Genomic DNA, 14,796 nt, shown 5'->3' on the forward strand with positions numbered 1-14,796 from the left:
AATAAGTCTGACTGAATTTCTCATATACCCCCCTCCCCCCCTCTGCTTTCATCCTTGTGATTCATTCTGTATTCTTCCCTTAACCTATCATCTTCTAATCTTTTATTCTAACCTCCTCTCCCTTTCTGACTCTGTCTCCTCCTTCATCTTTTTTTTTCTTTATCTCTGCTGCCGTTCCCGTAATCACTCCCTCCTTTTGGCTTTTATCTCCACTTCCTCAATATCCTTTTTACTGCCTCTGCCTCCTTCCTTCCTCTCTCTCCCTTCCCCCCTCCTTTCCTCCATCCCCTCCATCCCCTCCATCCCCCTTCACCCTCCCCTCCTTCCTGCCTTTCCTTCTTTCTTCCTTCCTTGCCCTAACCCCCTGTCCTCATGCTTCTTTTCTTCTTTCCTCTCTCTCCAATTAACTGCTTCTTCACCAATTTTCTCAACTTGTCCCTCTTTCCTCTCCTTCCCATCCTCCCCTCTCCTCAAATCCTTCTACCTCCAGGTCTGCAACCCGTGTTCTGGAGCAGGGAGGATGTGGCCCAATGGTTGCGATGGGCTGAGAAGGAGTTCGCCTTGCGACCAATCACCAGCGGCTCCTTCCAGATGAACGGCAAAGCTCTTCTGCTGCTCACAAAGGAGGACTTCCGCTACCGATCACCGCACTCCGGTACGTCTCATTTTTATGAACTCTTATAAGTTTCACCAATGTTATCCAGACTCTATAAACTAGAAGGATCAGTAAAAAGAAGACATGACTCACTCTATTTGATTAATTAGGCTCTTTCTCCCAAACTGGAAAACAAGATTAACCCACAAGGAAGGAAGAGAACTTTCAGATCATGGAAACAGTCTGGCTAGTTGCAGAATTATTTTGGAAAATTGGCTGAATCCTGAGTAGCAACCATGATAAGATCCTAATGGGAAAAGTGACAGCTATCTCCATGACTATTGGGACCAAACTCAAAATTGAAAATGTATAACTTGGTGATTTTTGATATTTGTTGTATCAACTTCACACCATCTTGTGGTTGTGTACTGAAGCACCTCTCTGTTATTTAGATCAATTTACAGTTTATTTGCACATGAAAACCTCTGCTAGTGCAGCTTTAAAATCAATTTGTTTACTGCAAAACGACCCCTTAAAAATCAATAAAGTCAGCTGGAACAGAGGAGGGAAGGCAGCAGTGTCAGGCGACACTGGAGGCAGCTGTTGCATCAATGCTGCTGGGGGAGGAAGTAGAGACGGTTTATCAGGAAGTGCAAACCAACGTCAACTGTCACCCTGGCAACCAAAGCAGCTATAAAACCCAAAAAACTTAACTGTTGGTTTGTAGAGTTTTTAATTTCTGTTTTCTAAACAAAACTGGATTTAAAGTACGACTGAAATTCCCAGAAACTTTACACTCAGCATATTTGGTGACTAAGTCAGGATAGCGTGGTTTGTGATTACAATCATCAGTGGGATGAAATGAGTGATAAGTATGGTGAAACTGCCTGGAAATCAGGTGTCTTTGGGGTCAGAGTGCACTAAAGGACAGTGTCCAGTGAATAAAAATGATTGAAATAAATGATATGAGTACATAAATGCTAAAATAAAGAGCAGAGTTATTACAGCTAAAAGTAATCAACAAAAACTGAATGGATGTTAATTAAACTATCAAAAAATAAAAGTAAAATGTGGAAAACTGTGTTGAACAGTGGATTATAGAAATTAAACAACTAAAAAATGTATGTAAAGTGCATTCAAAGAAAGATAGTATCTAATTCATTTATCTATTTTATGGTTATATCAGGTTATTAGATTATTACATGTAATTTGTGTGTGGTGGGATGGGGCAGTGTTGTCTAATAAAGAGAATATTTGCCTTCATTAAATAGTGACAGAGTAGAGAAAGATGAAATTTCCAGAGAAAGACAGGAGGAGAATGTCTTGGCAAATGGTCTGGAACTGAAACCACAGATTTTCTGCCCAGTCTTGTCTGGTGCCTCTATTTATTCTAGATATATTCACTAATTCATTAGTTTTAGCATTTATTCCTGCATTTTATTGATTATTTTATAAATGCTTTTCTAATCCTTAAGTGAACTGGACAGAATAGTGAAACTATGACGTTATAGTTTCTGTATAATGAGCCTATTTCAGAATATTTACCTTTTTTACAAAATCCACACTCGACACCAGCTGTCAGATCATCAGGGGATTGTGATCATTGTCATTCAAAATTATGATTAGTTGATTTGTATGGGATCATGGGATCATTTTATCATGAAAAGAAGTGATGACACGCACATCCAGTTGCTAAAAGGTTTGCAGCATCCCAAAGAACAGTGAATAAAAAATGAGATAAGATCCGCACAACCTGTGAGCTCCCAAGAAGGTGTTTATTCACCACGCTGACATTTAAGGCATCAGAACTAAGAACTAAGAACTTACACTTTTGTTAAATTATTTTCAAGAGATAATGTTGAAGAGACTGATTCTACTTAATAGACACTGTAGTGAGGGGTGTGAATGAAAATGCAACTTTGCCTGGAGTTTGTCCATTTTCTTCTCAGTGTGATTATACTGTATGGGTGTAGTTGAAAATACCTCACAGAGTTTCAGAGTTTTTTTTTTGTTGAGGCTCACGGAATAATTAGTCTTGGAATATCTTATCTTCTCTCCCATTAATGAATCTTATACAATGTTGCACTCATGTTTTAATACCTGAATATGTTGAATATGGGGGAAATCATACAGTTTAACAAAGTGTTTTCTACTTGAGATATAATCATAGTTATGTACATTTGTATTCAGGTCTCAGACAAAATATGAGGTAGTGAATATACACAATTTAAAAAATCACCTCAAGCTTTAATGCATCAGGAAGCAGGAATTTTCCCCACATTGCAACTCAATGCCACAGGACCAGAAAGTGAGAACTGAAAGGGGTGTGTGTGTGTTTGTTTGTCTGCGCACGCTCACCATCACTTCCTTCATTAGAATCATTTCCTTGTTATGGTAAGCCTTTTCAGAAATCTCTGTGTGACGATGGCTAATGGCACAAACACTTACCTTTGTTAAAAAAGGCCTCTACCTGCGGTTATTCACCCTGGTAATGTGCTTTTGTTTTATGCTGGGAGGCGTTTCTTTGTGTTCAAGCAAAACAAACAGCTGTAAATCATTCAGTGAACTTCCTGCTCAGGGCTTTGTACCTGGTGTCACCACTACCATATAACCACTTAAAGGAGAGTACCAGGGTCATATAAAGCAACAGCCCCATCACTTGTGTTGACATCTATTTCACATGTTATGCTAAATACACTGCAGGGCCTAAAGAAGATTTAGCCTATATTAATATTATTTTTAAGAATCAGAATGGCCTAAAGGTAAGATTGATTCAGTTTTAAATCATGTATTATCTTGCTCTGTGGAAGCAAAATTCTCCCTTTGTAAGAAGAAACTCACTGTAATTTGAGAGACAACCTACACTGTCGGCACCCTGTGTACTCACTGGGTCGTCAGTTTAGAGACTTTATATCTTGGAAATGGTTTTTCTAGTAACAAACAAGTCTCCATTTGCCCCTACTACCTCCCCTGCATCATCGTTTTACTCTTCCAGTATTGCTCAAGATCCCAGCTGCCTGGAAAGTGAAGGGGAAAAAAAAGAGGAACCTGACTGTGGATGACGCCAAGACAGTTTCCCATAATGCATCATAACCTCTGCCCTTTCCATGTGTGCAGGTGATGTCCTATACGAGCTGCTGCAACACATCCTGAAGCAGAGGAAGCCCCATGTGTTCTACCCGTCCGCCTACTTCCCTGGGAACTCCTTCCACTTGCAACCTGAAAGCGCTGTGCCGCATCTGAAACTCGAAGGTCGGTTCCACCTACAGACATTTTCTTCTTCAATGCATGTGCTTTAGAACTCTGTGGAAAAATATTTAATATAATTAGGAAGTTTGTCTTTGGTCTGATGATATCATTTATCTCACTGAAAACTGCTGCTGATATATCCATAAGTGAATATAGGTCTATGTTTAAATCACTAACCACGTTTTAACTTGATAGGTTTGTGTCAAATAAAAAAATGTCAAGTCCATGCAGATATTTTTAATAACCCCTCTAATGAGTGGACCACTGTGGAATGTTTAGAAAAACCTGTAAACTAATTAATGTATGACTTCATAGACATGTAACAGACATCAATATGGACATCATGTACAACTATTTGCAAATATGTAAATAATGTGTATATATGTACAAAATTAATAATATTAATAGAAGATTCTCTTTTATATTTTCTGTTCACTCTTGAATGGTTTTGCTGGTCTTTTTACACTTTTTTTTTTTGCATTTCTGCTACTGTTAACACTGCAATATCCCCCTGGTGGGATCAATAAAGTCATATCTTATCTAATATAGTCTTAGCTTACCTTAACATTATACATACAAGTACAAAAATCTAACACTCCAGATAGTGTCCCCAATCAATACAGTATATTACAAATCATGTTCAAAGCAAGTAAGAGTTTCTCTGCCATCAACATTCGGCACAAATTTGAAAAAAGGAAAAGTTAATACAATCTAAAAGGATTAGACAGGGATGGAGGGTTGTATCTGGAAGAATGGGGTAAGGGGGTGGGACTATATAAGTTAAACTTCATCCCACTCCTTTTCAAATATGTTGTCTTTTTATATTACATATGACATTTTCTTGTTGTTTTGGTTCAAATGTTATATTCAAAATTAAATAAACAAGTGGTGCCAGGCACAACAAACTCCCCTTGCACGTATTGTAGTTTATTTTGGCATCGATGCAGCTGATGTCATCATGTCTATGCATGTGCTGATGTCAGCATATCAGTTGCCTCTATATATGTGACAAGTTTGAAGTTAATTGAAAAAAAACTGATGTTTTTATACACATGTGAAATTTTGCCCATTATAAGTAAATGGTAGAAGAAAAAAGACTTTAAAAATTCATAAAAAATTGGAACTTTGACCAACTTTTGCCAAAATGTAATTACATCTATTCTTGGTCACTGGCAATTTATAAACCCAATTTGGTATGAATCCAATTAATAGTTTTGCTGCTACAGACATTTGAAATTTCACCCATTATAAGTAAATGAGCAAAAAAAAAAAAAAGATTTAAAAAATCTGAACTTTGACCAACTTTTGCCAAAATGTAATCAGATCTATTCTTGGTCACTGGCAATCTATGAACCAAATTTGGTATGAGTTCAACCAATAGTTCTGCTGCTAGAGTGTTAACAAAGAAACAAACCGAACCAAAACAATACCCCTTGCCTCTGTTTCGGGGGGCGGGGTAACAGTCAAAAATCAAATCAATCAATCAGAGGTTGGCTGTGGATGGATTGTGGATTGTGTCCAGTGTGGGAAAGGCACAGCAGTTTAGATTACCAGTGTACTGGAAGCATTCAGTGGCCAACACACAATATTTGCAGTCATGCACATAAAAAAATAGAAGACTTGAACTTGTTAGTGACACTTGAATGACCAGCTGAGACAGCTTGATTAATTAAAATAGAAAATATGGTATGAAAACACGCATGAATCACTTGAATCACAAACTTCACCCTCCTCTCTGCTTAGTGGATGAGAAAGAGCTGAGGTCAAGCAACCCAGTGAGGAATGGGAAAAAGTGGAAATAGTAGGAAAAAAATGTTGGTTTGTGTTTAACAGCAGTCATGTTGTAAATCAGAAGCGCTTGACTAAGGAAAACACCCATTATATTATGATTTCTCACTATGCACAACTCTCTGTACACTTTAATTTGAAGGTAAATGTTGCTTATTTCAAAAGTACTATTTATACGTACAATGGCGATGAGAGTAAAAGTCGTGTGCTCGTCAGCTGCCTGTCTCCACATCCACAGCTGCACTTCAGCTCCTCTTCACTTGGCAATGATGTCTGCTTTAATCCAGGAAATAACAATAACACTGAGTGACAGAAATACCCAAGACTGGTTTCTGGGTCTTATCAGAGGAAATGTCACACCGCAACTATTAGATGGGTTGGAGCAGTACAACAGAAAAACCTGTTCCACCAGGAAACCTTCGCTTTAATTAAACCAGCTGCAGTACAGGACGCAACAAAGCAAAGTGAATGGTGTGGTGTGGTGGTGGAATTACACACAAATATGTTTGTTTTGTCACCGATGGCAGATGTGTATTTCTGCTTGTTTATTAAGCAAGACAAAAACACCAGATAATAATAATGTAGTCAGCATAGCACTGAACTGTAAGATATTAGTGACACCAAGTGGTGTGATGGGTGAAAAGGCAAAGTAGCAAAAAGCTGTTGATCTTTAAAGTTTAGGCAGAACAGGTGGAAAATCACAACCATACAACAGCACACTTACCTGCTGTGGTACATGTAGTTTCTGAAAGATTTTATGTATTTTGGGCTTCTCTGCTGCTTCATTCATTCATTTATTTATTTATTTAGCACACAATGACAAATCGAACAGTAGGACAGGCAAAGAAACAAACTGTGCAGGTGAGATCCGAAAACCCCATGGGGCTTATAAAATTAAAACAATAATAGACTAAGTGCAACAAAAATATAAACAAAAAGAATGAAAGAAAAGAGTATGTGTAAATGCATGTAAGGGTGGAAGAGTGTACATTAGTTTAATCAGATATGTTCTAACCCTATACGTAAAATGACTAAGTGTAGTAGACTGAGGTGTGATTTGAATAGAACTGTTCCATAGCTGAGCCCCCCGCCCCAAAACCGCAGACAGAACTGACCACGTCCAGTGCAGACCATTGGCAGACGCAGCCAACTGGCATGTCTTGTATGGGAGTCGTGTACATCTGTTAAATTGGAAAAAGGCTTTACAAGGCAAACAATGTGTAGCAGGTTGGATCAAGATTTTGTAAAGAAATATACAGATAAGGTATTTATTTAAAGTAAAAAGTGAAAGGATATTGAGCTGTTTGAAAAGAGGGGCTGAGTGATACAGTTTGTGGTTTTAATAAATGCTACACTGACACATGGTGGCTTCATTGAAAACACACGGCTCAGAGCCTCTGTATGGTTTCGAATACTCAAAGGGCTCAGTTCTGCTGATCTTTTCCTGCTTTGCTTTTGATGATTATCATGTGACTGTTGATTGGTTGACTGTCTCACCTTGACAACAAATATGTATTTATGGCTGCCACACCCATAAGACAAACATAATAAATTAGTAGTACACACCCAGAAACTTCCATGAAACCACAGTAAAGCTAGCTGTAGGCAAGTGTTAAACACGTTCATAGGTAGATGAATACTTATTAGAATATTCCAGACTTGATTTAGCTGTAGATATTTATGCTTCATTGTGTGTTTGGTAACCCCAGAAACGGTACGGCGTACACCACGTGGGACAGAGCCACTCCCCCAGCATCCACCAACCATCGAACTAAGGCACCGCTCCCGTTCTCCTCACCACGCAGCCCCCCGGCGATCCCCTCCAGAACCAAACCACCCCCGCCCCACTAATGATGATCCCCTCCAGACCTTCTCCCAGCTGCCCGACAGCAACCACCACCTGCCTGAGGACATGTATCCTTTGTCTGTGTCTCCAGCTGCACCAAACGGGCGCTGCGTGACGCCCCGAGAAGCCCCCTGCCCGGGCAGTCCGGGGGGCCAGGAGGCAGGCCCTCCTCGCGTCATTCAGCTCATGCCCAGCCCCATCATGAACCCTCTGCTCCTCAGCCCAATCCGGACCGGAGGGGGGGCCGCCTTGGACTTCAGGCACAGCCGGGGTGGACCCCCCTCTCAGGTGACGCTCGAGAATGGGCGTGAAGGGAAAATTCACAGCCACCACCATCAAGTACCACTGACCCAGCAGCAGCATCAGCAGCAGCATCTACTGCAGCAGGAGGAGACGCTCTACAGGAACCATGTCATCATGCCCGTGTCTCCTCCAGAGGAGCAGATGCCCATTGGACGGATAGCAGGTAAGGTTTATACAGGGTTCATACAGGTGCTTGAAAGCCTTGAAAATGCTTGAATTTGAAGGTCTGAAAAGTGCTTGAATTTTAGTTGAAGTGCTTGAAAGCGCTTGCAATTATAACTTGTGATGTGACGTGATTCATTTATTTTTTATATTAACTCTGCCAGGTTAGATGCCAAGCCAAAGCTACTTACAGAGAGGTGAAACATTTTGAAAAATAAAACTGTCAAAAAATAAAAATCCTAGGTGTTCTCAGGTTGACTCCAGGTACAGTTTTATCTTAATCTTTGTCTCGGTGCGAGTGTGTCTGAAAAACACTAAGCGGCTTCCCCTTTTTTGGGATAAAACTTTCTGTTCTCCTTTAATTTCTAAACTTTTTTGCTATTATGAAACATCATTTTAGATGTTATAGCATAATAGAGGATTCTGTTGGGTTTCTGTAAATTGGCTTAGAGCAGGGGTGCCCAACCCTGGTCCTCGAGGGCTACTATCCTGCATGTTTTAGATGTATCCCTCTTCCAACCCACCTGATTCAAATGATAGGCCTATCATCAGGCTCTGCAGAAGCCTGATAATGACCGTCAGGTGTGCTGGGAGAGGGATACATCTAAAACATGCAGGATAGTAGCCCTCGAGGACCAGGGTTGGGCACCCCTGGCTTAGAGTCTGGTTTTGACCAACTCTATATAAAAAGTGTCATGAAATAACTTTTTTGTTGTGATCTGGCGCTATATAAATAAAATTTGATTGATTGAGTGATTTGATTGGTTTTCCCCTGTAAGTCACTTTGGAAAAAAGCGTCTGCCAAATGCATAAACATAAACATAATATAATGTACATCATTGTGATAAAATGTGACAATGATAATCCTGAGTATATGTATTCCTGCAGATATGGATTTGACCCCAACAATAAGGTGCTGTGCTGGAAAAATTTGAAAATGACCCTTAAAAGTGCTTGAAAAGTGTTGAATTTGACCTTGAAAAATGTGTACGAACCCTGTAATAGCTACAAATGTGTCAGGAATGTTGAGTAAAGTAGTCTCAGATAGAAAGTAAAAAATGTTTAGTTGCTGTGGGTTTTTATTTTAAGCCAAACCTTGTCTTTTATGTCTGTTACAGTTGTAATGTACACTGTTGCCCCTAAAGTTTATCAGTCAAGAATAAATCACATTAACATCATCATTTCATGAGAAGAGGGAAAATAATTTTATTCCAACTTTATGGGAAACAGTGTACAAATACTTCCTTGTTAAACTTGATTCACTAGAATCCTAGAGGAAAAAGGCAGTCTAACGTCAGCTCATTCACTCTTTCCCTGGTGTCCTTGCAGACTGCAGACTGCTGTGGGACTACGTCTACCAGCTCCTGTCAGACAGTCGGTACGAGAACTACATCCGCTGGGAGGATCCAGAGAACAAAGTCTTCCGCATCATGGACCCCAATGGCCTGGCCAGGCTCTGGGGCAATCACAAAGTAAACACAGAGATGGCCCTGTAGGCCTCAGTTGTTCAGTTCGTGTTGTCTTTGATCAAACTGCAGGAGGATCAGTGAGCAGAAAGGTCCTGATGCTGACCAGAGAAAAAAATAAATAATAATACTGCCACCTACGTGTTGTGTCCACTGTGACACCATTTGTTTGATACCATTTTTTGTGTATAGTCAAGCCTTTGATGCTGCACTAATGAATTACTTGTATTATTGAATTATTGATAATAGATAGATAGATAGATAGATAGATAGATAGATAGATAGATAGATAGATAGATAGATAGATAGATAGATAGATAGATAGATAGGCTTTATTTCAGACCCATGGTCCACATTAAAAAGCAAACCGATAAATACAAACACCATTAAAAAAAAAAAAAAAAAAAAACACAATAAAAAACCTCTATACTTTCAAGAGACAGTCATGTCAGTGTTTCCGAAACAGAGATGTGTATCGTACAGCACTATATGCAAGATTGGTCAGCAATAAAATTCTAATATTTTCTGAATGATTCAGGCAACACATAAATGTAAACATCAGATTTCTCAATACAATTCAATTTTGTTGTTATCAGCCTCCAAGTGTCCCAAAAAAAGCCTTGCAGCTTTTATTATCACAAAATATTGAAAGATGTTCAAAATGTCCTTTTACTGGAAATGAGTGTTTCTCTTATGTTCTATTTATTTGTTGTTCCTCTTACAGAACAGGACAAATATGACGTACGAGAAGATGTCGCGAGCACTGAGACACTACTACAAACTGAACATAATCAGGAAAGAAACCCGGACAAAGACTTCTATTCAGGTATTCATCCATATTTTATTTTATTTTATTCTATTTCTTCCTTTTTAGAGTATTTCCTGTGGATCACAGGTTAACAAACAGAACCAGGCTAACTCCTTGTTATTCTTGTTCATCAGGTTCATGAAAACCCCTGATGAGATAATGAACGGACAGACAGACCGCCTGGAGCACCTGGAGTCTGACATAGACGAACAAACATACATCAAAGAAGAATGCTGAGGAATTCTGGGAAAACAGCTCCATGAACTTCTACTACTACAGCCGCTGATGCCTTTCAGAAGCTGCTTGAACAATCTTGAACCCGGAGCGTGTGAACATCTGCTCTGCCCTACAGAGAGTCCATCCCTGATCTTTCTTAAGATTGCCTTAGGATGGTGTTTCCTCAAGTTAATTTTTTTTTCTTGATGGACAGAGCTAAAAGGACTTTCTAAGTGTTCCCTTTTATCTCTAAATGAACTGCAAAAACAAGCCAATCACTTTGTGCTTATGTCACTTTTATGATTTTTGTCTCCTCACTTGCATTATAATATGAAATGTTTCTGTTTGTAAAAAGAAATTGGGTGTGTGCTTGTGTGACAGGAATGTTTTCACTATGAAATAAACGTTTTTGATCAAACTGTATATTCCAAGTTATGACATGACCCTAAAATACTCTGATAATGGTTAAATAAATGACAGTGAAATACATTAAATGTCCACATGATGGCAGTACTGGACAACTTTTAAAGACAGAACCAACGTGGATACTGACTGAATGCAACTTCACAGTTCGCTAAAATATTCCACTGGTGTCGTTAAAGCGGCATTTATGGATGATATTGTGTTTAATTCTCATAAAACAGACGAGAAATAGATGCTATTGTCATGTTTTTGCCTTATTGTAAATTCTGTTTTTAGGTGTAATTTTGGAGTTTTATTTCCTGAAAACATGAACAAAGTGTATTTCCTTAAGGATGGGTCAAATGTGGTTGTGAATGCTGATAAACCATGTGTCCATTTGTGTTAAAATCTGTGAAATGTGGTCAGATGAGTGTGACGCGTTACCAGCAGAGGTAGCGGCGGTGCGCCCCAGAGTCTCCATAAAAGTTGGTGCGCACAGAGCTGAGCTGTCAGATTGGGTAGAGGCGCGGAGGAGCGAAGACTGGAAGCTGGAGTGATTGATAAGGACCATTCTTACCTTCAGAAAATAAGATATCTATTGAAGTTTGTGCTCTGATCCTAAGGGTGGGTGTCTCCTATTAAAGGCGCACCACCAGGACGCAGTTATTACCGCCTGAGCGTAAAAGGCTCCTGTTTGTTTCTGGACTGCAGGGATAATAAGAATAAAAAAAAGGAGCAGCTTTGGATTGAAGAGGAGCTCGGATGAGATGCTCACCCTGACGCTTCAGAAGACGAATAATCGTGTCTGACCCCATCAGAGAAACCACATCCAGTTGTTTTTTGTTTTTTTTTTCCACTCTCCAGGACGCAAATGTCTCTAAATCACCAAAACGCCAGTGGATTGTAGCAGCAGCCCCACCGATGGTTTAAAAGGGCGTTAAGGTGCGGGAAGGGAGTGGGACAGTTACAGGTAAGAGGCATTCACACCTCACCGTCTGTCATTACCTGCCCTTTTTCGGGGCTGAGTTGAGTTCATCTGTCGGATAAGTGCGCGCAATCACGCGCAGATCCGCTTCTCCACTGTGGAAAAACCACTCGACCACTGCAATTGTTTTATTTGGAAACCGTCAGTAACCCATCAATATCCAATCAAGACTGAAACAATTACCGCAATAACGAGTCCAGCTCTGGGTGAACTGTCTGGGGTCTTTTTTTCAGACTACTTCACAGGGGCTCGGCCGTCATTTGCCACTTGTTTCATCCTGACGCATGTAAAATGAGATTTTTCCTCATAACAGCTGAAGTAAAAAACAAAAAAAACCCAATATCCATAGGAAATAATAAACATAAAACAGTCTTCTTACATTGCAGTCAGTACTGGTATGCTTATATGGCGAGCTGTACTGTGGTATATTGAATTTAAAGTTTTATTTTCTTATATTTGGCTTCATTTCACTGCAGTTCTGCGCATTTGTCCATTTTTCTTCTATCACTCTCGGCTCATGTAAGTTCGATTTAGACACTGCCTCTGCCAAGTGCAGTATTTCCAGCAGCTGGTCTCTATCATGCAGCTACACCAGGGTCAAGAAAGATCAGGCTGTCAATAAAGGTTAACAAAGTCCACACTGGAGTCTGAAGCCACTGATGTTCTGCTATTTGTAGGTTTTTAATATAAGACTTAAATATATGACATATTTTTAAATGTGTAAGGTAGTATTCCAAACAAAGGAATAACAAAGACAGTAAAATGTTAGATGTTTATATCTGTGAGGTGTAAATATTATTAAAAGATGGCTTTCACAACTAACATGTATAATATAGCAAAGTAGACTGCAGATTTATGCTGCTATGATGTAGTTACTGGTAGGTGTGGCAGAAAAGAACATATCTGAGACTGGATCTAGTGTCTGTTTGAGTCTGTAAGCAGACATCAGTGGGTCTCAATCTTTTTTTTTCTGTCGCCCTTTGGAGGATGAAAAATCTCCAAGCCCTCCTCAACCCCAACAACATCAGTGGTGCAATTATAACTTTTACTGAAACAAACATCAAAATTGTAACAATACTTTTTGTTTTTCCTTGAATAATTTAGTGTGCAAATTAAAAAATAACTTTGATTTTTGATTGAACAATACACATAAACTCAACCAGACTGCTCCCTGAGACAGCATTTTTCCAAATAAAAATAGGAAATGTGCAATTATGTTTCAGCTCTGACAATAAAGTTACTTTTTTTTAGAACAAACAAATTTTGGTAACAAAGATGAACATTTTAACAATATCAGTGGATCAATGAGCCTGTTTCCATTACACATCTCGAAACATTAAAGTACAGACTGTACAAACTGTGCAAAAACAGAAACATTGCACATGTTTCTTTTCCAGTCCAATCCTTGTCCATTCTCCAAACCTAAACTCTGTCTAGTTTAGTGACAGATCACCATGGCAGTAGATTTGTTTAATGTACGTCCCTAAAATGAGTCCATGGTGCTCAAACGCTAAAACATTAGTTCATGTTTTAACCTGTAGAAAAAAGAAAAAAAAACACCCAGGAGAGATCCCATGACCTCCCCTGGCAAGCCTGTCGCGCACCCCCTAGGGGGCTCACCCCACAGTTTGAGAAACTCTGGCATTTAAGCTGAGCTGTCTGAGCGACACTTCATTTTAATAGCGATTAATCGATGTGACCTCCTGCATTGAGGCTACCTCCTGCTCACCTGATGTACCAGCTCAAATAATGATGTGAATCCTCAGATGATGAAATACAGTGACATACTGGCAGGAGTCTGAGGTTTATCCCGAGTCCTCCTCATCACCTACTACAGACAAAAGTACTTCATTTGCTGGATAAAAGAGTGGACGGAAGGAATTAGACATGCTGGCATATGTGGGATACAGGAGTGACAGGGGAAATACACCAAAAAGTAGGGCAGAGCACCCCGCTGTACAGCCTCTGCATTGTGACATCACTTAGCTCTTCTTATAGATTTCTAACCAATGACACCATGTTCCCATATGAATGATTCATTTCTTGTGTGCAGCTTATAAATATAGCTGCTTTTTCAGTTTCAAACTCAAATGTGTATTTGAAGTACTTTGGTCTCTCAGCAGACGCATCATGAGTTTTAGCTGTTAGCGTTCCTTGGAGAAAATCTGGCAGTACCCAGTTTACAGAGAGCGCCAGTGTCCGCTCCTCCACCATGAAGGATCAGGTCTACCCACTCTTGGCCGTCTGGATCAGGTCACACTGGTCTCCCACCAGCTGGGCGACCCGGGTGCCGACTGTCTGGCCAGCACTGGCAGATCAGCCAATGTCACCTTTTTCCACGGGTCTTGTGACCTCGACCTCTTGCTCCTTCGCCATTGATCCAAGCAGTGACACTGAGGCTTCATGGTCCACTGCCCCTCACCATCCAGCCTGGATGAGCCCTCCCCTGAACAGCTGCGACACACAACGCAGCAGCAGCAGGAGGGCTTTCACTGCAAATAATTTGGTTCTTACTGAGATAACAAAAAAACAACAATTTAAATGTAGATTTAGAAGTGTTAGATAATTGATCTTGTTTTAAGAGTTAATTTCTTATTTTAAGTGTTTATACATCTGTAGACATGCTTATTTAGTTTAGTTTATTTCAAATATCCAACAAAAGTCCTTATAAATGAAACAGGTTATAAGAAAACAAAACAAACAAAAACCAAAAATCTATACATATGCATGAAAACAATCTTAATTCAACAAATCTTGTCAAGTGAAATTCTCTTGCTGCATGGACAGATATTTCACTTGTTTTGAGTACCTTTTTCCTCAGATTAGTGTTTTTGTCTTATCTTATCTTATGACCCCCTTTTTTTCAGTGTTGAGTTGTCCTGCCTTTGTAGGTGGCCAGAACTTTTTTTTTTTTTTTTTTTGGCAAACTGATCAGGGTTTACAACTTTGGGCGTAATTCTTGTTTCACAGTGAAAA

At 39.6% G+C, this 14,796-nt stretch overlaps 2 protein-coding genes across 2 annotated transcripts in view; both read left to right on the forward strand.

The window, feature by feature from the left end:
* The window catches only part of etv6 (ETS variant transcription factor 6), a 30,838-nt gene extending 19,982 nt beyond the window's left edge, over nt 1-10,856 (forward strand). Inside the window, 7 exon segments of the mRNA XM_030150487.1 lie at nt 491-655; nt 3,713-3,847; nt 7,342-7,944; nt 9,273-9,415; nt 10,134-10,214; nt 10,216-10,235; nt 10,352-10,856. Of these exon segments, the coding sequence (XP_030006347.1) occupies nt 491-655; nt 3,713-3,847; nt 7,342-7,944; nt 9,273-9,415; nt 10,134-10,214; nt 10,216-10,235; nt 10,352-10,454 (1,250 nt within the window). The 3' untranslated portion in view covers nt 10,455-10,856.
* A 507-nt stretch (nt 10,857-11,363) lies between these two features.
* Nucleotides 11,364-14,796, forward strand: part of LOC115430465 (chemokine-like protein TAFA-2) — a 94,145-nt gene continuing 90,712 nt past the window's right edge. Inside the window, exon 1 of the mRNA XM_030150491.1 lies at nt 11,364-11,805. The gene's annotated coding sequence lies outside the window, so the exon portion shown is untranslated. The remainder of the gene's footprint in view (nt 11,806-14,796) is intronic.

This window comes from Sphaeramia orbicularis, chromosome 12 (genome assembly GCF_902148855.1).
Source record: "Sphaeramia orbicularis chromosome 12, fSphaOr1.1, whole genome shotgun sequence".
NCBI classification, from domain to species: Eukaryota; Metazoa; Chordata; class Actinopteri; order Kurtiformes; family Apogonidae; genus Sphaeramia; species Sphaeramia orbicularis.